At 44.5% G+C, this 26060-nt stretch overlaps 1 protein-coding gene across 2 annotated transcripts in view; it reads left to right on the forward strand.

The window, feature by feature from the left end:
- Nucleotides 1–24637, forward strand: part of PGM1 (phosphoglucomutase 1) — a 426650-nt gene extending 402013 nt beyond the window's left edge. For both annotated transcript variants that reach the window (XM_044085557.1, XM_044085556.1), the window contains exon 11: nt 23483–24637. In XM_044085557.1, coding sequence (XP_043941492.1) covers nt 23483–23572 — 90 coding nt within the window. In that variant the 3' untranslated portion in view covers nt 23573–24637. The remainder of the gene's footprint in view (nt 1–23482) is intronic.
- The last annotated feature ends 1423 nt before the right edge of the window (nt 24638–26060 follow it).

Genomic DNA, 26060 nt, shown 5'->3' on the forward strand with positions numbered 1-26060 from the left:
AACTCCTCAAATAGTGTCTTCCTTTTCTGCTTGTGCAAAATCTAAAGAGTTACAAGAGTTAATGCATTCTGCAAGTCAAATGACTAAGCACACCTAACACTGTGGTTATGACACCCTAGAAGCTTCTTGCAGGGCAGCAGTCACCGGTTCTGTCCTTAGAAGGCATGCATGGCTTAAGGAACAGCCTTTGCCAGGCCATGTTAAATCTAAATTATTGGATGCACCTTTGCACAAAGACAACTTATTTGGCACTAAGGCAGAGGAGGTCTTAAAAAAGATGGAAGAAAAAGCTACATCTATGCAGACAGTTAAGGATTTCCTACAGGTCAAGCCACCCAGGTTCAGCAGGCATTGCCCCTCCAAGCACTGGTCCTTTCCTTCTCCCACCAGGTCAGTTCAGCCCAGACCTCGGGGAAGCAAACCCCCCAGACAGCAGTCACAGGGAATGCAGAGATCAAAACAGTGGAATTCCTCCACTTCCAAACCAGGGAGTTCTAAGCCACCCCCTCATGGTAAGAACTCACATTGACTCTTCTCCCCCAACCCCTCCCTCTGCCCACCTGCAGTTACCCCTAGAAGGAAAACTCTCCTTTCATGCAAGCACTTGGGCTACCATTACCAATGACCACTGGGTCCTCAACATAGTCTCCCAGGGATACAGATTTTCTTTCCTCACTCTTCCAACCCTAAAAGGGTTCCCAGATCTACCTCCAAACCAGTGGGCAGAGGCAAAAAAGCAAGTCCTTTTCCTGCTCTCTGAGAGCAATAAAGCACGTTCCTGCAGAACAGATAGGCCAAGGTTTCTACTCCAGACTTTTTCTAGTACCCATAAAAGAGGGCACCTGGTGCCCCATCCTTGATCTATCCATTCTAAACACCTTCCTGGTGATAACAGAATTCAAAATGCTCTCCAAGGATGCTTGGCTAGCCACCCTAGACCTAAGAGGCCTACCTCCACATTCCTATTAGGGAATCATGCAGGAAATATCTATGTTTCAGGGCAGGATCTCTGCAGTTTCAGTTCTCTGCACTTCCCGTTGGCTTATATACTGCTCCCAGAGTTTTCACAAAATGTCTGGCTCCCGCCATTGCCTTTTGCAGACAAAGGAATATCCAAATTTACCCATACTTAGACGACTGCCTAATTCAGGCAGACAGTCAGGAAAAGCTTCAAACACCTGGCCTTTGTAAAGTTCCTCCTGACCTCCCTAGGGTATACTGTCAACGAAAAAAATCCAAACTAGTACCCACCCAAAGGATTATATTCCTGGGAGCAAGCCTGGACACAGCATCACAGATGGCATTCCTTACACCAGAAAAGCAAACTTGCCTGACAGCCTACTTCTCTCAACTAGCCACCAGACCCCAGTTATCTGCAAGGAAAATCCTGCAAGCTTTAGAGTTCATGGCATCTTGTATTCTACTCATTCCATATGCCAGACTGCATATGAGGAAACTTCAGTGGTACCTAAAAAGCCTTTGGTGTCAGCACTGGAAACTATTATACCAGTCTTACCTTGTCTAAGGAAAGATTGTCTTTGGTGGGCAGCAGCATGCTTCCACAACAAGCGACTACCTTTCTCACCACCCCCCGCCACCCAGACCTTCACCACAGACTCATCAGACTATCCCTGGAGTGCACACCTGGACAGCATGTGCCTACAGGGCCAATGGAGCCCACAGCAAATCCATCTGCACATCAACCAAAAAGAGATGTTATCTGTCCAGCATGCATTGACAGCTTTCAGGCCCCTTCTCTCCCCAGGGGCTCTCCTGATCAAAACAGACAATACCACTATGATGTGGTACATCAACAAGCAGGGAAGGACTCACTCCTACCCTCTATGTAGGCTGACCATGACCCCTTGGCACACAGCCTCTGCCATGCAGCTCCACCTGTTAGCACAATTCCTGCCAGGTTCTCTAAACTCTCTGACAGACCACTTAAGCAGAAATCTTCTGGACCCACACGAGTGGCAGCTAGACAAAATAACCTTCACCCTAATAACTCAGAAATGGGGAACCTCGAAGGTCGATCTCTTTGCCTCCCACACCAACCATCAGCTCAGCAAGTTCTGCACCAGGGCACATCAGTGCATGGCTTGGAAAGTGGATGCCCTATCCTTCCCCTGGGTCAGTCTATCGGTCTGTGCATTTCCTCCACTATCTCTCATCACCAGAGTACTGCTCAAAATAAGGGAGGAAAAACTAAGGACAATTCTTATTGCTCCAGACTGGCGTCGCCAGCACTGGTACCCACTGCTGCGCAGCCTGTCCCCTCTGCCACCATGGCATCTCACTCAGACCCCAATCCTCCTGACCTAGAGGGAAAGAGAATTCATGCATCCCCAATTGCAGACCTTCGGTTTGGCAGCCTGGCTTATTCCCTGACCACTGATTAATCTGCCAATCTCGGTAAACAGGTTCTAGATGTTGTATGTGAGGCCAGATGCCCTAGCACTAGAAAGTCTTATGCTGACAAATGGAAAAGGTTCTGCACCTGGATTCAGGCTAAGGGAGCCGATACGGCACAGCCCTCCCTCCCTCTCATCCTGGATTACCTAGCTGACCTGCTATACAGTGGTCTCTCTTTTTCCTCTATTAAAATTCATGCCTCTGCTATCTCTGCTCATTTCCACACTGAGCAGCCCCTTTTCTCGCACCGTCTGATCAAACAATTCCTAAGAGGGGCTAGCAACTTGAGGCCACCCAGAAGAGCACCTACCCCAGCTTGGGACCTTAACTTTGTGTTGGAAAAGCTCACCCTGCCCCCCTTTGAACCAGCATCTTCAGCAGAGTTAAAATTTCTCTCCTGAAAGACCACTTTTCTTCTGGCCATCACTTCAGTCAGAAGAGTTTCTGAGCTACAAGCACTCATGGCTGTGGAGCCCTTCATAATCTTCCATGCTGACAGGGTTTCCCTCAGGACTAACCCATCCTTCATACCCAAAGTGGTGTCCAGTGTGGCTCTCAACCAATCCATTCATTTGCCCACCTTTTTCCCTAACCCACAGAACAAGGGGGAAAGGATCCTGCACTCTCTAGATGTGCACAGACAGCTCAGATTCTATCTAGACAGGACTAAATCATTCAAAAAGTCTGTTCAATTACTGGTTAGCTTTGCTGCAGGGGCAGAGGGTAAAGCCATCTCCAAACAGTGTCTAAATGGATAGCACACTACATAATTTCTGTTACAAGCAACATGGAAAACCTCCCCCTAAGGGGATCAGGACTCACTCCACCAAAGCAGCCTCCATCTCTGTAGCATTTCTCAGAGGAGTCCCCACCAGGGACATCATGGAGGCTGCCACCTGGACATCTCTTCACACTTTCACCAAGCATTACCACCTGCCTGTCTTCTCCAAATCCAGGGCAGGCTTTGCCACTGCAGTCTTGCAGGGCATCCTAACCAGCCCCTAGTCTCCTTGACTGCCTCCACCCTTTTCCTCAGCTTTGGGAATCAACTCAAATGTGATGACTGCAACCGTGAAACACGAAGAACATAATACAGTTGTGTACACTCACCATAAATGTAGATGTTCGAGTGTATTCCCTGTTGCAGTCCTGGTTTCCCTCCCTCCATTTTTCTCTTCTTTCTCTCTCTCTCTCTCTCTCTCTCTCTCCTTACAAGGAACCTTTTGGTATTTACTTTCTACTCGTGGGGTTCTTCCACCATAACTTGGCTCCTACTTGGGGGCCCTTGACAGGGCAAGAAAAACTTGTGTAATGATGTCGGCTGCCTTACTTTATACTACTGACAACCTGACGTCAGTCCTGAAATGACAGGAACCCTCCCAGAAATACTAAGCCTCTGGTATTCGGGCCGGCTGAGGGCTACCCTGGCAGGAATAACCCAAATGTGATGACTGCAACAGTGAATACACTCTAACATCTACATTTATGGTAGGGGTACACAAGTGTACTTTCTTCCACAGGCTTCATTCATGGCCAGGAAATTTCTCAGGGTCCTCTGGTTTATAGCTTCCAACATTCCCATGCTCCTTCTTGCCAGGCTGTATGTGAGAAAGCTTCAGTGGTACCTCAAGTCAGTGTAGCTACAACATTGCTACCCTTGAAATTCCTGGTACCCTTCCTTCTTTGTCTCAAGTTTGAGCAGCTTTCTCCTAACCCTGGGGTTCCTTTCCAAGCTCCAGTCCTGTCTCAAGAGCTCTTTACAGACAACTCAGACAGGGAATGAGGGCCTCCTTTAGCTGTCTCAAGGTTCAGAGTCTTTGGCCTTTTCGTCAGCGGTCAGACCACATCAGTATAAAAGAAATGAGTGCTCTCCTAGTTATTTGGGGTTTTCATTCCCTCTTTCATCCTGGGTCCCTCAAAATTTTCACAGAAGGTACCACATTGATGTGGTATGTCACCAGGCAAGGGGGTACAAGATTCTGTCTTCTTTGCAGAGTAGCTCTTCAGGTCTGGGATTTAGCTGTCCAATATCAAATGACTCTTCAGGGAGTATACATTTCCTTGGAGCACAGTCTAGTGGCAGACTCTCTGAGCAGGCCCAGCACACAATCTCAGGAATGGATGCTTCACAGAGATGTGGTACTGGACATTGTCCATCTGTGGGGTATTCCACAGGTAGATCTTTTTGCTTCCACTCTGAACAGACAACTTCCTCTATTCTGTTCCAGAATCCCAAGTCCTCTGGCTTGGAAAATGAACACCCTGTCTTTTCCTTGGAAAGGGGTGTTTCTGTATGCCTTCCCTCCCCTACTGTTACCATACGTCTTGCACAAAATATATCAGGACTCTCCCAAAATCTTGCTAGTGACTCCCTTTTGGCCCGACAACATTGCCCCCCCCCCTTCTTTCTTTCTCACTTGGCCAGGGGCAATCACAAGCTAAGTTTACTGGGTGGATCTTCTCACACAAGACAAGGGGTCTCTTACCCATCCTCACTTGTCCTCTCTTCAACTGATGCAGTGGGTGATAGGGTTTTGATCCCTTTCAGGTACCTCTTTTCTGAGGACGTGCTTTGGATTCTGCAGGAGGCCAGGAAACCAACTTCCAGGAAATCACATATGTTCAAATGGAAAAGATTTTCTGTCTGGTGCCTCTCACCATCAAGATGTCCTATCTGTGGAAATTCCTGTGGTTCTCTCTTACTTTTGTGATCTGTTCCATGCTGGGTTAGCATATTCTTCATTTAAAGCTCACTTGTCCGCAATTTTTCTTTGTCTAACCTTGACTCTTTCTCTGGCCTCTAGATTTGAGGTAAAGCAATTTCTTAAAGGCGTCTTTCATATCAGGCCTCCCAGGAAGCCTGTTCTGCCTTCCTGGGACCTCAGTTTTGTACTTGAAAAATTGACTAAGCCTCCTTTTGAGCCTGCTTCTTCAGCTTCCTTGCAACATTGTACTTGGAAGACTACTTCTTTTGGCTCTCATTTCAGCCAAGAGAGCATCTGAAATTCAGGCTGTCATGGCTGTTCCTCCTTTCCTTGTTTTCCACAGAGACAGGGTATCTCTTCATATTGGTCACCTTGGGCATAAAAGAAGGGCTAATTAGTTGTCTCTTAATCAGTCTATTCATCTATTTTTTTCCTTCTCTGCAGTCTGCCATTGACAAAGTTCTTCACATGTTGGATTTGCATTGACAGCTCAAATATTAGAATAAAACTAAGGTTATTCTCAAATCTGAGCAGCTTTTTGTTTCCTTTTATCATTGGTCTTTGGGTTTGGCTGTTTCTAAGCAAACCACCTCTTTCTGGATTTCTGAGGCCATTTCTTTTTGTTCTTTACATGATACATCTTTCCTCTACCAGGGCTTTTGCCTCCTCTGGTGCTTTCAAGGGACTGCATACAGATTCCATCCTTGAGGTTGCTGATTGGTCCTCTGTTAACACCTTCACTAAGCATTACAAGTTGGATGCTATTTCCAGGGCCAGAGCTGGCTTTGCCAGGACTATTCTGCATGAGTTTCTGGAGGGTTGTTCTTTGCTGTCCTCCTCCCTGGCTTCCTCTTGAGCTTTTGTACTCTTCCTTAAGGTTATGAATATTGCAACAATGATTTGGAGGGGCATAGTACAGTTGTGTTAAATCTTACCATAACAGTAGATGTATTTCTCTTCACTGTTGCAGTAGTCACTCCCTCGCTTCTGCCCCCTCTGCTCTAGCCTGTTCTTCCTTGCCAGGGGACACTTCTCCTTTTCTCCTTCTGGATGCACATATTTTTCCATGTTCCTAGGTGTATTCTGTTCCTCCTGGGGCTTTTCCAGTTCTGAATGTGTGCGTCTGTATGTAACCTTCATGCCCTACTCCTTGTATGGGGAGCATACATGTGACGTACAATGCCTATAAGTTTTTAAAGGCTTTGCTATACTGGCTGGACTTTGGGCTTTCCTTTACAGGAGATCCCTTAGATTATAAACACAGAAACAGTGAAGAGAAGGACATTTACTGTTATGGTAAGATTTTACACAACTGTACTGTCTGTGATAGACCACAGGAATGGATGCCAAAAAGATACATTTTCCACAGACTGGCAGGTCTACCCTTGGCATACCCCACTCGTATACTTGCCTTAAAAGAAAGGGCATATCAAAACATTTTGTTGAAGAGCCCCAAATATAGGGCCTGGAGGAGAAATGCTGTATCCCCCTGGACAAGTCTATTTGTGTATGCCTTTATTCCCCTACCTCTCACCCACTGAGTGCTTAAAAAGATCATGTGGAATGGCCTGAGCATGATATTGATAGCACCCTTCTGGCCCAGGTAGCACTGGTTTTCCATACTTCACAGTATGGCCAAGGAGAGACCATGGATCTTCTATCACAGAACAGGGGAACCACCAAACATCCCCGCTTGACCACTTTGAAGCTGGCAGTGTGGATGATGCAAGTCTTACACCCTCAAGACTGCTCTTTGACAAGGACATTTTGTTAATGTTCAAAGAGGCTAGGAGACCAGGAACCAAGAAACCATACATATCAAAACAGATGAGGTTAACTTACTGGTGCTTGTTTAAAGGGCAGCAACCATTACAAGTCCATCTGCCCCTGGGTCCTAGCTTATCTTGCAGAACTTTATTCTAAAGGACTTTTGTCTTCTAGTAAAGTTCATGCCTCTACCCTTTTGGCCTTCTTGGCTATGTACCCACCTTTGTTGTGCCACCCTACCTTAAAACAATTTCTCAAGGGTACCATCCACCTCGGGCCACCTTGGAGGGTTCCTGCCCCCTCCTGGGACCTAACTTTTGTACTAGAAAAGCTTGCACCCCCACTTGAGTTTTCTGCCTCCTGTAATCTAAGGTTCACCCCTTGGAAAACTGCCCTTCTGGTGGCTCTCACATCAACTAGAAGAATTTATGAAGTGCAGGCACTCGTGTAAGGAACCTTTCCTGATCTTCCATAGGGTCAGACTCTCCCTCTAGAAAACAGTCCATCTATGCCCATAATAGTTTCTGAAGTCTCTATTAGTCAAGTTATTAACTTGCCTGTTTTCTTTTCTAACCTCCAGGACAAAGGTGGAGAAGCCTTACGTCCCTTGGATGTCCAAAGGCAACTTTGATTCTACTTGCTAAAAGAAAGAACCATGAGAAATTTGACCAATTATTTGTAGCTTTTACAAAAAGACAAAGATAACCCCACTGATAAGTCTGTTTAATCTCGTAATTGCATTGCCTGCGTGCACAAGCAGCCCCACCCTGTATTAGGTTCCTTCTCCCATACCCAGTTAGCTCGTTCCCATGTTCTTCAGGATGTTCATCGTGCTTCACTGTTGCAGTCATTACACTTGGGTTATCCTATTGGCAGGCGAGAAGTCTTGGTCGGCTGCTGTCACTTCTTCCCTGACGTCAGTGCGCCAGGGGTATATAAGATGCAACCGACACCATTTTCTTCAGTCTTTCTTGCCGCGTGGTGCCCGAAGCAAAAGCAGTTCTCAAGTGCCGGTCGGCCAACTCCTGAGATTTTCGAATTCGAATTTCAGAACCAAAGTCTACAATAAAGCTAAGTACCCCATTGGGGAAACTTTTTCTTGCCTCAGACCAATGTCAGTAAAAGTTAATAATTGTATTTCTTGTGGGAAGCAAATACCTCATAAGGATTTTCATTCTTACTGTATTCCATGCCTAGGCCCTGACCACGACGTCACTAGTTGTCTATTTTGTGCTAGATTTAACAAACACACTATTAAACATCGGTTTGATTTTGCTTTGCATTATTTTGGCCGAAGGTTCAGTTATACAATGCCGTCAGAACAACCGACGACCGAAATTCACAAAAAACGCAGAGACAAGAATAAGGACAAGCATCCGAGGTCCAAAACAGACGACGAAGCCTCTTCTAGGCCAGTCGCTGGTTCACCGGTTCTCAGTGAGGCGCTTTCGCAGCCCCTGACACCCGCTACTTCAGAGCCTCAGGCCGCCTCCGACTCCCACGTGGAGACAACTAGGCCTCTGGAAACTCAAGGTATTGGGCCTATGGAAACTAATCCCTCAGATGGGTCCAGAGCCGCTGAGCAGGCACCGGTTTCTGAGGGTGTTTTCAGACCTTCACAGCTTACCTTCAAAACAACAACCAAGTCTAAAACACTATTAAAGACAAAGAAACAAGTATAGCATTCTCCTGGACAGTCCTCCATGCCTAAGAAACAGATGCTCAAAATGGCCGAAGACCTAATCACTCTGATCAGGGGTTCCCATCCCCCTCCTGATAAAAGGCCTAGGCAGGATACAGACTATGACTGTTCTGATCAGGTTTCCATTTCCTCTGACTCCTCTTCAGACCAGGGATACTCTATACCCCCCCATGAGGACTCTGATGCTGAAGAATCCATTCCTTCAGCCTCTCCTCCTGAGGATTACTCTTTTGGGGAAACTTTACATACCATGAGGGAGCATTTCCATTGGGAGAGCCAGGATTACTCAGAATCCAAGAAAAGGCTCAGAGATTTTCTTTTATTGCCTCAGCACAGGCCCCTTGCTATTCCGCCTGTTTTAGATATTGTGGATGATGTGTTCTCCGAATCTAGTTTAATCCCTGATTCTTTGCCCCCAGCTCCAGTCAAGCTAGACAGGTACTACAGAGTCCATGACTCTCACAAATTTCTCTATAAAAACCCTGCTGCTGACCCAGAAACTATTTCCCAGGGTCCCAAAGGGGTAAAGGCTTCCACTGCTAAAAATCCAGTCCCCTCTGACAGGGATTCTAGATCACTGGATAGACGGGAGAAGAAAGTTTACACTTCTGCAACTTTAGCAGTAAGAGCTTTAAATTGCCAGTTCTACATGCTTAAATACCAACAATATTTAACGTCTCTGTTAAAACAGAAAATGCTTACAAGCTTAGAAGGTCCTGATTATAAGGAAATGCAGGATTTATTGCATGCAGCTGAACAAGTGGGAAAACATACTCTGCAATGTGGTTTTGATTCATTAGAGGCGTCTTGTAGAGCCGCAGTTACAGGATCTGTGATTCGAAGGCATGCTTGGTTAAAAGAACAAAGTCTACCTGACCATGTTAAGGCAAAATTATTGGATGCTCCTTTACAGCATGATATCTTGTTTGGTAGTAAGGCAGAAGAGGTGTTAAAGAAAATGGAGGACAAAGCAAAATCTATGCAAACAGTTGAGGATTTCTTACAGGTACAGCCACCCAGATTTAGCAGAAATTGGCCTTCAAAAAATTGGTCCTTTCCAGTGTCAGACAGATCACAAAGAGGCAGATCTCAGCCCCAAGGCTCTTACAGACCACAACAGTGGGGTGCTTCAACCCCAAAAGAAGGAGAAGACAAGTCACAACCTTATAGGAAACAGTCCCAATGACTTCCCCTTCCAAATGCCAAGCACTTACCTTTTGGAAGCTCCCTTAGGGGGAAAACTAGCACTTTTTTTCTCAAAATTGGCATACAATCACCCAAGACAAATGGGTACTGAATATTGTGTCTCAAGGTTACAGGTTCCACCTTCACACTCTACCAAGGCCAAAAGGAATGCCAGACCTGCCACAAAATCAATGGGCAGAGGCACAAAAGCAAATGACAGCCCTCATGGACATGAGAGCTATTCAAAATGTGCCACAACAGGAAGGAGGACAAGGATTTTACTCAAGACTTTTCTTGGTCCCCAGAAAGGACAAAGCCTGGAGACCCATACTGGACCTATCTATTCTAAATACTTATCTGGATGTTCCAAAATTCAAAATGTTGACACTACAGCAACTTCTTCCCATGCTGGGCACGAAGGCTTGGCTTGTTACTTTGGACCTCAGAGGCATATCTGCATGTCCCAATCAGACAAAATTGCAGAAGATACCTCAGATTCATAGCTGGCACAATGCATTACCAATTCTCTGCACTGCCCTTTGGCTTATCTACTGTGCCCAGGGTCTTCACAAAATGCTTGGCACCAGTAATTGCATTTTGCAGACAAAAAGGAATTCAAATGTATCACTACTTGGACGACTGCCTTATTCAAGCAGAGAGCAAGGACATTCTACTAACTCATCTGGCATTTGTAAAAAGATTACTAATGGGCCTAGGATACACTATACATGAAAAGAAGTCAAAACTAGTGCCCTCACAGAGAGATAATATTCCTGGGTGCAAGCTTAAATATAACTGCCCAGATGGCTTATCTCACGTCAAACAAGCAAAGACAACTGACTCAGTACTTTCAGTTGATGGCAACAAAAACCCAACTCCCTGCAAGAAAAATTCTGCAGGCCTTGGGGTTCATGGCATCCTGCATACTACTAATGCCATATGCCAGACTGCATATGAGGAAGTTACAATGGTATCTAAAAAGTGCATGGACTCAACACTGTCACAGTTTGGAATCAATAATACCACTTATTCCCTGCCTGCAACAGGAGTTTCGATGGTGGGCACAGGCATGTCACCACAACAAGGGACAGCCTTTCACTTTACCCACAGCCAGGCAGACACTAACAACAGATGCATCGGATTATACCTGGGGAGCACATATGGAAGGAAAATGTATTCAGGGCAAGTGGGCCGCAGACCAAATGCATCTTCACATCAATCAAAAAGAGATACTAGCTGTACAAAATGCCCTGACAGCTTTCAAGGACCTTCTGCATCCAGGACAACTTTTACTAAAGATTGACAATACCACAGTTATGTGGTACATAAACAAGCAAGGGGGCACACATTCCTACCCCCTCTGCAGACAAGCCATGACTTTGTGGAACACAGCACTGACTTGTCAAATTCATCTGCAAGCACAATTCCTGCCAGGAAAGAAAAATACTCTGGCAGACGACTTAAGCAGAAACATCATGGATCCTCACGAGTGGAAATTAAATCCACAAGTATTCAGCATGATAACACAAAAATGGGGATGCCCAGACATAGATCTTTGTGCCTCCCCTCTGAACTGCCACCTGCAGAAATTCTGCACAATGACTTGCCACACATAAGCATGGAAAGTGGATGCTGTCTCATTCAGCTGGAAAACCCTAAAAGTTTATGCCTTCCTACCACTGCCTCTCCTTTCAAAGGTACTCCTAAAAGCCAGACAAGAGAGGCCAAAAATGATCCTGATTGCCCCAGACTGGCCACGCCATCACTGGTACCCATTCTTAAAAAACTTGGCTCAAGGCCCAGCATGGATTTTACCTCAAATTCCTCACCTTCTGACTCAACAAAACAATCAGATCCTGCACATTCAGCTCAAAACCTTAAATCTGGCTGCATGACAGATATCCTAGCCACGCAGCCAACCCCTCTCTCTAAAGCTATTATAGATGTCATTCTGGAGGCCAGGAGGCCCAGCAACAGGAAAACCTACTCAGACAAGTGGAAGAGATTCTGCGCCTGGAACCAGGCTCAAGGCTTTGACCCTCTTGTTCCAAATATTTCTCAGATATTACAATACTTAACTGAGATGCTGGACAAAGGCCTATCCTTTTCATCAATTAAGATCCACGCCTCTGCCATTTCAGCTCATTATAACACGGAACCTCCAATTTTCTCACATCCATTACTAAGACAGTGCCTCAGAGGGGCTAAAAACATAAGACCACCCCAGAGAGCACCAACACCAACCTGGGACCTCAACTTTGTCTTGGAAAAACTAACTTTACCTCCTTTTGAGCCAGCCAATTCAGCAGAATTAAAATTTTTGTCATGAAAAACTGCTCTGCTACTAGCAATAACTTCAGCACGAAGAGTCTCAGAGCTACAGGCATTAAAGGCAGTGGAACCTTTCATCATTTTTCATAGACAGGGTTTCCTTAAGAACAAACCCTACATTTATGTCAAAGGTGGTATCCAGTGTGGCTCACTTGCCAACATTTTATCCAAATCCCCAGAATAAAGGGGAAGAGACTTCTGCATTCATTGGACATTCACAGGCAGTTACGTTTCTACTTGGACAAAACAAAAGCTTTCAGGAAAACTGAGCCAACTGTAGCATATGCTGCAGGATCACAGGGAAAGCCTATTTCAAAGCAAACTATTTCAAAGTGGATAGGACACTGTATCCGTTTCTGCTACACACAACATGGAAAAACAGTGCCTAAAAACATTAGGCCACATTCTACCAGGGCAACAGCCACCTCAGCAGCCTTCCTTAGAGGAGTACCAACCAAGGATATTTTGGAAGCTGCATCTTGAAGTTCAGTGCACACCTTTACCAAGCATTACCACTTGCCTCTTTACTCTAAATCCAGAGCAGGCTTTGCCACTGCAGTGCTGCAGGGCCTCATAGCCACTCCAAATCCTTTATAGACCCAGCCACCCAACCTCAGCTTTGGGATTCAACCCAAGTGTAATGACTGCAACAGTGAAACACAATGAACATAGTACAGTTTTGTACCTACCATAAATGTAGATGTTCGAGAGTATTCACTGTTGCAGTCCAGGTTACCCACCCTCCATCCCCACTTATCTATACCTTTCTATCCTATACAGCCTATGTGGTGTATTTCCTTGTAGATAAAGGGTATTGTTTTTTTATTCACTGTATGTTTTGGTTAGCAATATGTACTGCCTATCTATTTGGGGGCACCTGACATCTGGGGCAAGAAAAACTGAAGAAAATGGCGTCTGTTGCATCTTGTATACCCCTGGCGCACTGACGTCAGGGAAGAAGCGACAGCAACCGACGCCGGACCAAGACTTTGGAACTCTGGCCGACTGTGGGTCGCCTGCCAGCAGGATAACCCAAGTGTAATGACTGCAACAGTTAATACACTCAAACATCTTCATTTATGGTAGGTACAAAACTGTACTTCCTTCTGCAGACAGTTATGAGCAGGTCATGCTCTTTGTCTGGAGCAAAGAGGGTGGAACTCCAGTTTGGTGACAAGAAAGACCTTAAGAAATCGTGCCCGTTGACATCCTAATGTTGAATGGGAGGGCATCCACGAGGCCTGGGGAAAGGGATAATGTCTTTGGTATTTGATCTAGCCAATGGCATCCATGGCAGGAAATCCCAGAGGTTACTACTGCAACTGCGAAGACTGTTGTAACATCTCTACATTTATGATAAGTAGATACAGAACTGTACTTTTTTTTGCAGTTGAACTGAATCAATCAAATCTATGGCTTTGTAATAATCATGTGCATGACTGTAGGAAGACCAAACGACTTTTTTCTCTATTTCTAAGATGATTGATTGGCAGCAGCAGAACATGTCCCTTTGTCCACCAAACTGCTAACTGCAGTATCTTTTTTGCTAACAGGTAGCTCCACTGCTTGTTGGAAAATACTGTGGTCAGAGGCTGCTACACCAAAGGCGTTATTGCTTCCAGTATTTGCTTCAGAATTATCAGCTTGAGTTCTGTGCTGCTGCTTACTTGGTTCATGACTGTGAGATATTACTGTGTTGAATACAGCCTTAGGAACTAGGTCTGCTTTGATGCTATTTAGCCTTCCCAGCCTTTGCATATGAGCTACCTTTCAGCTTCTTGCACCCTAGTGGATTTCCTGCTATGGTGTTCACCTGCATTTTTGATCCAGCAAGGGAGATGTGCAATATTGGGTATAATGGGAAAACCTCTTTCCCATTTTCTTCAGGTGCTATGGACCATTAAGGCTTTGTTGGGTCCACTAATACCCTTTTATTCCACTATATGTAGTGAGAGCACAGCTGCAGCATGGCTGCTACCCAGGAAGTGATATTTTTTTTCTCTTGTGGCCTTACTTCTCTTTCTCCCTGCAGATGCCCACAAGCTCCGAAGGAGTAGTTATGCGGTAGGGAAGTATGGGGCTAGCTACCTCTTTCTGTGACTCTCTCACCACAGCCAATTCCCAGTAAGATGCCTCTCTCCCACCATAGGTTTCACTATTGATTTGTAGATGGAGTGCATGCTATAGGACTTGTGCCCTTACATCCATCCCATATGGAGAAGTGAGCAGGCTGCACCTAATAAGTCCTTTCCCTCTGCAGCCAGGTCCTTAAATAACTGATCTTATTGCATCAGTTTATGTGAGGAGGGGCCCTCTGTGGTACATTTAAGAATGGACCATTCTTCTACTTCTGGCTGCTGAAAGTAAGTGTCAAATCTTCATTGTTTTTCTTGATTTGCAGAAAATGTAATCAGTTATTGACTGGAGACTGGCAGGCTCAAAATGTAGCATGCTTTTAGTCTCTTTGTGATGCCATGGTATACCCAATCCGGCATCTGCACTTCTGTTATGTGTTGGTGAAAGGCCTTGAGGGGAAGAAACTTTCTGATTGGTAGAGAGTGTAAGCCAAATAAGCCACCCACCAAGGAGGGTCTTGTCTTATTTTAGCTAGATTCGCACTGTCTACTTGGCCTAAGCTAAAGCCTTTGTTACTATGCCACATTCTTGAATCTCTGATAAGTTGATCCAGCCAAAAACTAACCCCTACATAATTTATTGGATAGCAAACTGAGTAACAGGTAAAACCCATTTGGTTAGGATAGGTAACAAACTTTCCTTACATTCCTAATTTTAGTGGCACCTCATGGCAAGGGTGTAGCCAGGCATACTCTTGTACTCTAAAGAGTATAATTTTTTTTCTGAACCTATTGATAACGTTGGGGCTTTATCAAGCCATATGATGTCTCTGTCTGGATTAATGCTTCTAAAAATGTGTATATAGCTTGTTTACAGAGATGATTGCAAATCTAAAAACAATACCTCTAATTGTTTTTGACTGAGCAGCTGAAAATGTTACACACTAAGTTTGTGGTGGGGCAACAGCTCAAGTGATATGACAACTTCTTAAATGCCAGGTAGATTTGGGGGGGGGGGGGTAGCAATAAGCATCTGTAAGTACAAACATGGAATTCACTGACTACACCCTGATTCACAGGGATCTATGCTGGGAGTGTTACTCTTTGACTTGTATTTTGTTGTCATTGAGAGCCTGTTGGTGACCATATTTTGTGATTGCAACGTCAGAGCTGTCAGTTAAGATTCCAGACAACACTCATACTCTCTTTACTCCGCAAGCCTAAGTTGCACAAAACCTATGATATCTGAACCACAATTCAGTGCTTAAGACTATAACATTGAAAGCTTTGGGAAACAGTACATCTGAAACTGCCACATAATGGCACCCCCATGTTCAAAACTGATACTTAGATGCTTAGGCATGTCAGTGGACAACAAACTCGGCCACCATGTATCAAATGTAGCTGGAAAGTATTATACCTAAACTAGATAATATAAGAATATCCTTCATGTCCAAGGAAGTTGCACTGCTCTTATTTGACCCATAATTGAATATAGCCCCCCCACCACCACATGTATCTGTCCAAGCACATGTATTGGTTAAAGAAAAACTCAAAATTGTTTTCTCACCAAAAAAAAAAAAAAAAACACAGGTCACGTCCCTCAATCCCGTATGGGTCAAAATAAATTGCTATGGCTGGGATTAACTAGTATGTTTCCATGTTATAGTAAGGACATGTGCTGTTTCATTCCATTTCAAGGATTGTTAGCATACTAGAGCAGAAGTCTTTTATTTTTTTTTTCCTTTTTCATCTGTCCATCTGGAACTTTACTAATGCTACGTAACTGTGCTAATGGCTCACGGATATGTGAGATGCATCTTTTATTAACTGCCTTACTTTTACACATGTGGAATAATGGGTGACTGCTATAGAAAGGGTATAGCTCATATCTGAATATGTGTAAACATGTTTCATTTTATCTGGAATCCATTAGGATATTTTTTATGCTAGACTGAGCAGTTTTCTTACTCTTGCTGGATATCTTCCTTGAAACTCAGTCCCATAGTGTCTCAGAAAATTATCCTGTCATACTTGCCAATTAAACACTTAAGGGAAAATTTCATTCGAGCTGTATTGTAAAGGTTTAGAGGATGAGCTCAGGATGAGTAGAGAAGCTTCAAGTTTTGACTCAAGTTCTCCATACCTATAATAAAAATAATATAATATTGTGTACAGTCTGGACTCCAACATTGTCAATGTATCCATTTTCCCCATGTTTTGGGATTGAATTACTGTTCTCCATTTATTTCAGTAATCTAATAATTGCAGGAATTCAGCTTGTAGTGCTTTAGGTAGTTTCCATGGGTTTTTTATGGATGGAATGTGTTAGTGTTTTGTACAACTGTCATGTATTTTAATTGTATCTGTATTTTAGAAGCGTCTAGAGAGTTATGATTTCTTAACTTTAGAATGTTTAGTTATTTTAATCTTCTTTTAGGTAAACAGAATTCTGTTTTGCCATTTTCTGATTGATTAGTTGTGGTCAGTGTCTTATTTATTCTTTTAAGTATTTTTGTTTTAGAACTAATGTTTAGATGTGAAGTTGTTCTATCTCGCCGTTTTGTTCTTACACGTAGGTCGGAGCCGATCCCTTGGCTGCTTTCAAGCTCAAACTCTCAGAGAAGCTCGAGACCTAGTGTATATCCCATGATGCTCTACTGTGAATCCCCAGATCTAGTTTGCCGCTGCAACGGATCAACAGCTCGTCTGAGGAAGCTCGGGCCAGTGATTTAAAATTTCTTGTATTGTTAGGATTTTTTTTGTCTTTAAATTAGTATTACATACTTAGATTTCGACCTTCTTGATAGTATTAAGGTTTTTTGCGTGTTAGTATAACTTGTTTAGGATTTCTAAAAAGTTTTTTTCTTCAGGGCTTTAGGCCTCTCTTTCTTGGGCGTGACAGGGCACTGTCAGCTATTGTGTTTGTGTGTTATCTTATATAATCTTGTGTGCATTATATATCTAGTGTGAGTAGGTAATATTAGATAGTGTTTATAAATAAAAATATATATATATATATATATATATATATATATATATATATATATATATATATTCTGTAGAAACGTAGTTAATACTAGTGTGTTGTTGTAGTTAAAAAGTAACTATTTTTCTTAAACTAAAAATTCAGGGACCTGAATTAGTTAAAATGTCAGAGAAACAAAAGTCAGGGTTTAAAAGGTGTGAGTGTGGTCAAAAGATGTCTGTTACAGACAACCACTCCACCTGCATCTACTGTTTAGGTTCTGTACACCTACAAGAGGTGTGCTCTATCTGCCACTCCTTTAGCGCCAGAGTTCTCTTGGAAAGGTGGAGGAAGCTGGTAGATAGAGGACTCCTGAAGCCTGATTTTCAGGCTACCTTAGATGAGACTGACCTCTGTCCAAAGGCTTCGAAGGGGTCGAAGTCTTCCAAGGGATCCTTGGAGCCCAAGTCATCAGCTCCGAGTTCCTCTGGTATGGTTCGTGCATCGGCTCCACAGGCCTTGGAGCAGTGTATCGATCCTCTACCTCGGAGCCCAGTTGTGGAACCGATATTGGAGACTCCTCAGTCTCCAATTCTTCAATCGGTTCCATCTTCGGCTCCTTCGACCCCTCCCTCGACGCATTCTTCGAGGCTTTCCGATGTGGATCTGGACCGAGTGGTCAAGAGGCTCTTAGAGAACCCGGCCCTGGCCAAAATGCTGTCTGCTTCGAGCCACTCAGCTTCGAAGCCTGAAACCCCAGCCATAACTTCTCCACCTCCTCCTCCAAAGCAAATCGAGCTTTCGGAGCTGGGGCAGGCAGAACCGATGTTGGTAGAGCCTTCCGAGCCGAGGTTCGATCCACCTCTCTCGGCTCCATCAACCTTGATCTCCTCTGTTCCAACTGGGGAATCTCGGGGCCGACAGTCCCTCGCTGGCTCTGGGGGGGGGGGGGGTCGAACCGATACCTCGGTTCCGACTCTTCCACTCGGGGCTTCGGCACAGGTGGCCTCGGCTTCGTCCTCTGGATTGGAGCGGGGGGCTCGGCTCAGGGAGAGCTGCCGGCCTCTTTGGAGCCGACTGACTTCTCAGACCGAGATTCTGGTGCCTTCGATGTCATGTCTGCTAAGACCACTACCTCCTCGAATCTGTCTTCCCCTCCCCCTAAAGGGCCTCATTCTACCTCTTCCCCACAGATCCCCGCCAAGCGTCGAGATACAGGGCCTCAGGTATCCCCATTGGGTGGCCCCTCCTCTCTAGGGACTTCACCGGACACTCCCTCCGATGAAGTACCTAGGAAGAGATTGTGCAAAAGGAGGCACTTGGATTCCCCACAGGAATCCCTGACATCGGATACCGACTTGGAGGAATCAGAAGGGTCCCCACGATCCCCCTCAGAAGATGTCTCATTTGCAGACATATTGGAAATCTTAAGGCAGAGGGGTGATTGTCAGTCCCTTGCCCCTACTGAGGACGAGTCGGTCCTCGTGAAGGCCTTTGGATCTCAACCATCCACCTCCTGGGTTACTCCGCCCTTCGATGAACTGATGGAGCTGGTTGCTCGAAGGGCGTGGGAGTCCCCTGATTCAGTGGGAACCAGTCCCTCGGAGGCCCAACAAGTTCATTACTTCCCCTACTGATGAGGCCTTTCCAACAAAGGGAGTCCCGGTTGATGCCATGGTGGTGGCGGCGGCCACCAAGAAAGAGATGTCGGAACCCTCTTCTGCTGTCCATCCTCCTAATAGAGATTCTAGGACTATGGACAGATATGGAAAATGCATATTTAGTTCTGTGGCATTTTCCATGAGATCGCTCAACTACCTGACACATTTTACCCGTCTTCAACGAGATCTCCTCAAAGAGCTGGGAGATACTCTCCAGGGTAACACAGCTGATGCAGTTTCTGAGCACGTGACTGCACAACTCAACACCCTCAATTCCATAGTAAACTCATCCATGCGACTCATTTCTTATGCTGCCGATGGATCGAGTAGGGCGGCAGGCTTAGCGATAGCTCTTCGGAGACGGTCCTGGATGCGCCTTTGCGGAAGCCTTTAAATCTTCCTTCAACAACACCCCATTCAATGGATCCGCCTTGTTCGGACCTAAAGTTAAGGAGACACTTACTAGGTGTGAGCAAGAAGGAAAGACTCTGTCTGCCATTGGAGTCCGTTTTTCCACTCCAACTAGACCGTACCCCAAAGGGCAACGAAGTGGGAAAATGTGGTTCCGGAAACCCCAAGGAGCTTTGCAAAACACACCTACTGATACCCCCTCTAGAGGTAGAGGAGGGGGCAAAAACAGAAGATGCCATCCAAACGGCAGAGGCAGTCCGCAAAACCAGGGCGACAGGGAACAGTTCTCTGGGAAGCCCTATCAGCGTTCCTGAAAGGAAGCCTGGCTGTCCTACTCTGGAGGCAGTCAGGGGTCAATTGGCTTTATACCCAAATGCCTGGCTAAGTATTACAACGGATTCTTGGGTAAAAAGCATCATTGCCAGAGGTTACTACATTCCCTTTACAAACCCCCCCCCATGGGTACAAGGATCCCAGACGTTCCACCCAGTCTGAGAGAACTAGCAGCCATAGAAATTCAAAACCTGCTAGAACAAGAGTCATCCAGCCAGTCCCGGCGGACCAAATAGGATCCGGAACTTACTCAAGGTTCTTTTTAGTTCCAAAGAAAACAGGGGACTGGAGGCCCATGCTAGACCTCAGCAAGCTCAACACCTTCGTCAAGAAGGAGAAGTTCCAGATGGTCACGCTGCAATCCTCCCGTTCTTAGCAACGGGCGATTGGATGTGCTGTATAGCTCTCAAGGATGCTTACTACCACATCAAAATGGACAGAGCATCCAGAGATCACCTGTGTTTCTGGCTGGGGGCCAGTCATTACCAATTCAGAGCCCTGCCCTTTGGTCTCACCACAGCCCCCAGGGTGTTCACCAAATGTATGGCAGTGGTCACAGCTCACCTGAGACAATTGAGATTCCAGGTGTTTCCATATCTGGACAACTGGCTCCTCACCGCCACCTCCAGGCATCAACTAATACAAGCAAGAGACTACACCATAAACCTTTGTTCCCATTTGGGTATAACCCTAAACTTCGAAAAATCTGTGTTATCGCCCTCGCAGCATATTACATTTATAGGGGCAGAACTGGACACCATCAATGCAAGGATCACGTTGCCCCAATCAAGAATCGTATCTCTAAAAAAAAATCAGCTGTCCAGCCTGTTGGCCTGGAACAAAGCTTCGGCGTCCCAAATACTGCAGCTTTTAGGCACAATGGCAGCCACACTGATAGCAGTACCGTTAGGTCGAATGCACATGCAAATACTCCAGTGGCTACTCTTCGCACAATGGTCTTACCAACGTCTGCCCATGTCACACGAGATCCGACTAACGAATCTTTGCAAGAAGGATCTCAATTGGTGGTTGAACAGCGACCAAGTGATAATCGGACGCCCCTTTGTTCTTCCCCAACCCACAGCCACAGTGACCACGGATGCTTCCCTGATAGGGTGGGGGGGCTATTTCAGGGAAAGACTGTCCAAGGCACTTGGTCAATCATGGAAACACATTTGCATATAAATGTCCTAGAGCTGAGAGCGGTGTTCCTAGCGTTGCAACACTTTCACGATTCTCTTCCTCTAGGTACAATTGCTATCCAGACCGACAACATGTCGGTAGTCTGGTATATCAACAAGCAAGGGGGAACCAGATCATATCCCTTATGCCAGGAGGCCCTAAGTATTTGGCAATGGGCTGTATCCACCAGACGCTTTCTAATAGCAGCGCACATCCCGGGGTCATCCAACGTGATAGCGGACAGACTGAGCAGAGCCATGCTGTTGCCTCATGAGTGGTCTCTCAAACAGAAGGTGGCGGAAGAGATCTTCCGCAGATGGAGCCAGCCTTGCTGCAACCTATTTGCATCTCCAATGAACGCCAAATGCAGCAGCTACTTTGCCCTTTATCCCACACCGGGGAACAAACCAAGGGATGCACTCATACACGATTGGCCCCCGGGCCTATTATATGCCTTTCCACCAATACCCCTAATTCCCAGATTCATACAGAAAGCCAAAAGTCTGGGAAGGACTGTGATATTGATAGCCCCGTCTTGGCCTCGACAGATTTGGTTCCCCTTCCTGCGGAAGTATCAAGTGGAAGAACCATGGATCCTGGACCCAGTGCCGGATCTTCTGACTCATTCGTCGGGAGTTCTTCATCCCTCCCTCACCTCCCTAAAACTGACAGCTTGGCTGCTCCAATTCCCACATTAGCCAGGTCTCGAGATTTGTCTTCTGCGGTCCAGCATATTATAGTTTCCTCTCATAAACTATCTACCAGGAAGCTATACAATAGCAAATGGAAACGGTTTGTTCACTGGGCCTCTCAACATGACATTGATCCTTATTTAGCACCTGTTCATATCATCTTAGAGTTCTTATCTTCCTTGTTCCATAATGGCGCAGCAGCTGCCACCATTAGAGTTCAATTGGCAGCTATTTCCAATTTCCATGTGGGGTTTAATGGGTCTAACATAGCATTCTTAAAAGGAACCCACCATCTCAGACCACCTATCAGACATCCTGTCTCTCCCTGGAATTTGAATCTGGTTTTATACCAATTGATGCTCGCCCCCTTCGAACCCGCTTCATCCTGTCACTTAAAGTTCCAGTCTTGGAAAACTATATTCCTGGTAGCCATTACATATGCACGTAGGGTCTCCAAACTTCAAGCCTTGTCCTCCAAACCCCCATATTTGATTTTTCATCCTGATAGAGTCTCCCTTAGGACTAATCCTACCTTTCTTTCCAAGGTCTGTTCAGAAGCTAACTTAAATCAGTCCATTGAGCTTCCAACCTTCTTCAGGCACCATACCAACAGACTCGAATATATGTTACACAAACTTGATGTACACAGACAACTGAGGTTCTGTCTAGATAGAACGAAAGATTTCAGACAATCGGATTAACTTTGTGTCTCTTGCACAGAAAATAAGAACAGTTTTGCAGTATCAAAAATCACATTGTCTAAGTGGCTGTCTGACTGCATCAAGTCCATTTATGCTTCCACTAGTCAGCCATTAGAATCTAACGTCAAAGCCCACTCGACACGAGCTGTTTCTACGTCATTAGCTCATGCAGCTCGATTACCCTTAAATACCATCTGTGCAGCTGCCATGTGGTCAAAACCTCACACGTTTATCAGTCATTACAAAGTGGATAGGACCTCCAGGGACAGGGCTACTTTTGGTTCCACTGTGCTCAGGAATGTTCTCCCGTGAGCCACCCAGGATCAGGGTGCTTGGGACGCTACCCACATGTAAGAACAAAACGGCGAGATAGAACAACTTCGCATTTAGAAGTTATGTCCTTACCATAACGTTCCATGTGAGTTGTTCATCTCGCCTTTTTGTTCTTACATTCCCGCCCACCTTCCCCCTCCAGTCGAACAGGATGGTTGCCTTGGTAGATTGGTCAAGTTGTCAGTCTGTATTGCATATTCTATTTTTCCTATCTACAATCTTTTAGCTATGAAGACACTATAGTTTCACTTATTCCTGTAGGCTGCCTTGGTTGCAGCATACTAGATCTGGGGATTCACAGTAGAGCATCATGGGATATACACTAGGTCTTGAGCTTCTCTGAGAGTTTGAGCTTGAAAGCGGATGATTCGGAGCCGAGGGATCGGCTCTGACCCACGTGTAAGAACAAAAAGGCGAGATGAACAACTCACATGGAATGTTATGATAAGGACATAACTTCTAATTTCTAGAGTGGGCAATGTTTGAGGGGACATTTTGTAAGTGGAGAATTATTTTTTTTCTGTATTAAAGTAAACGGGCAATAGAGTTAATGCCACTTTTTCTTTTAAACTAAATTTACGTTTTTGGTTTAGGGTTTGTTTAGATCGATTAGGGTGTTTTGGTGGGAATCTGTTTTGTATGTGAAACATTAACTTTTGCTTTAGTGTTTAGCTAGTAACATATATATGGTAGGTTTAGTGGATTTTTAGTAGGACTTGACAAGACTGCTATATAAATACTTGATTATGCACCAAGATGGAAGATAAATTACTGCACAGTGTACTACATAATTTTTATCACACCTTGTATATGAGCTCTGTTAATACGAGTATATGCCTGTCTTTTGATGTAATAAAATGTGAAAGTATGCATTTAACAAAATAATTTTATGATAGTCTGCTTCCGTTGTAAATGCTTAACGGAAGCAGACTGCAGTTGGAATGCATTGTGAAACAGAAAAGAACTTGTTATGTAAAGTCCTGGTGGCCTTCAGACATTTAATGAGGTGTTTTATTTGTAGGTGATGCTGGGTCCCCTTGTTACTATCGCACTGAAGATATCACAGCTGCATGAAAGAACAGGACGCAGTGGCCCTACCGTTATAACATAAACCTGCTTAACTTAAATGCAGGAAGCCAACGCCTCTCTCTCCAGTGAACGCATTTTGGAGTATAATGAATTTATTGACCCCTGTCTTCCTTTAATATGCAGATTCTAATTTAACCATGGATGCAGTAACATGTTTAAAAAGTGTACAAGCAGTGTTTATAGATAATGTTTACATAAGTTATTCTACTGGAAACATTTCCAATTTTAAATATCGGAGAGTACTGCTAAAGACACGGTTTACTGTATTGGGTATTGATCCCTAATGTTTGTAGAAAACATAAAACTGAAGATAACTGGACTCAGCTTTTGTTTTCTTCTCTACTGGTATGTTAGAATAGCCTAGATTTTGATGCTGCATATTACTGCCTTGTATTTATTCCGAGTTTACATTTGCATTATTATGCAAGATGGATTTAGGCACATTTTCACTGTAAACATATTGTATTCTTGAATGTGATATAAATAATTGGTTCATTCTTTATGCAGCTTATAATAAGTTGCACAGCATGTGTTGGAGCAAGCGGTGTAAACAAACTGCTGTTATTTGGCTACACCACTGCTGTCACTACTGGAATTTGCTGCCCACATCACTGTGCAACATTTATGAAGAGATACAGTTCTTAAATCTTTTAACAGATTTCTTGGTCAGGACATTGTTTCATTAACATAGTCAGTGTACAAGTCTGTTTGTTAATCTCTATAAATTGACAGCAGTACTGTCTTTACCATGCCAGTTTTTTTTGTTTAAATGTGTGATCTCTACTGAATGATCTGTCCAGTATTTTTTTGGATACTTGATTTCCAAATCATGAAAGCAGAGCAGTAGCGTACAGTCTCTTGGGTATAAATGGGAGAAATATTGTTATCCCCAGGAAACAAAAACAGTTCATAAGCAGCCTGTCAGTCAACTATTTGGGTTTCGTATGTAAAAGGAAAAGTGTTTACACTGTTTTGTACTTTAACAGTATGCTCCATTGCAGTCCATGAAAATGTATAGTATACAGCATTTGTCATAATCAAAGTCTTACCTTATTCCCCAATAAACTGTCATCCTTGTAAACAGTTACAACTCAGAATGGTATATTTTTGTAAATGTGTAAGTTATGTGTTGTGTCTGTATTGAACATGCCCTGTTCTGATCCAGAATGAGCAAGACAAGATGTTTTTTTTTTTTGAAGTTGCTGTAATGATCAATTAATGCCTAACTGGTTTAAGGGATGTATCTAATTTTAGCATCTTACCTACTTGCAGATGTTCTTCGTGTTTCACTGTTGCAGTCATCACGTTTGGTTTATCTGCCTGCAGGTAGCCCTCAGCTGGCCTGAATACCAGAGTCTTCGGATTTCTGTGTTGGATGCTCACTTCTTCCATGACGTCAGGTCGTCAGGGGTATAAAACATGCAGCCGATGCCATTACATCACTCTTTCTTGCTGTCCGGTGCCGCAAGCAGAAGCAGATTGCAAGTGCCAGTCGGCTGACTCCTGAAATTTTCGTTTTCGAGTTTCAGACCTGAAGTCTTCAAAAAGATAAGTACCCTGTTGGGGGATCCTTTTTTCTTGCTCTAACCAATGTCAGAAAATAACAATTGTCTTGCCTGTGGAAAGCAAATACCTCATAGAGATTTACATTCTTACTGCGTCACCTGTTTAGGCCCAGACCACGAAGTCCCTCGCTGTCGGTTTTGTGCCTTGTTCAACGCCCGAACTATTAGTCGTCGGGCTATTTTTGTAGCTAAAATCTTTAATTCTCTATCGCCGTACTCCAAAATGGCTTTAAGCCATCCGACTACCGATCTTCCTATAAAACGTAAGATTAATGACAGAGACAGACCGCTTACGTCCAAAACTGCCAACAATGCTTCCATTAAGCTAGTCGCCAGTCCACCGGTACTCAGTGAGGCACATTCGCCACCCCGATACCTACTACTACAGATTCGCAGGTCTCTACTGAGACCCATTCGGAGACAGGTATGCCGCAAGATGCTTCTTCGACTATGGAACCCGCAGATGTCTCTACCTTGGATGGGTCCGGAGCTGCTGTGCAGGCACCGGCTTCTGAGGGTGTATATTCAGGCCTACCGATTTTCATATTAAACCGACTTTGTTTCAAGCTACAGCTCCAATGGTGTAGTGGTAAATCACTATGGCTATGGTGTACAAGGTCCTGGGTTCGAGACTTGCAAGGGCTCATTATTTACTAAGCCTAGAAAACTGATACCAAAGCGCATTCTCAGGCCCATATGCCTCAGAAACAAATTATTTGAATGGCTGAAGACCTTATTACCTTAATTAGGGAAAACCAGCCTTCCCCCTCTAAGACTTATTACTGATTTTCTTTGATTCTTCTGATCAGGAATCTGATATCTCTGTTCCTTCTGACTACCAGGATTTACCCTTATCTACTTATGAGGATTCTGATGCAGAGGATTCCATTCCCTCTGCTTCCCTCCAGAAGATTTTTCTTTTGATGAAACCTTGCATACCCTTTG

This window comes from Protopterus annectens, chromosome 10.part0 (assembly GCF_019279795.1).
Source record: "Protopterus annectens isolate FY-2018-M chromosome 10.part0, PAN1.0, whole genome shotgun sequence".
Classification (NCBI taxonomy): Eukaryota; Metazoa; Chordata; order Ceratodontiformes; family Protopteridae; genus Protopterus; species Protopterus annectens.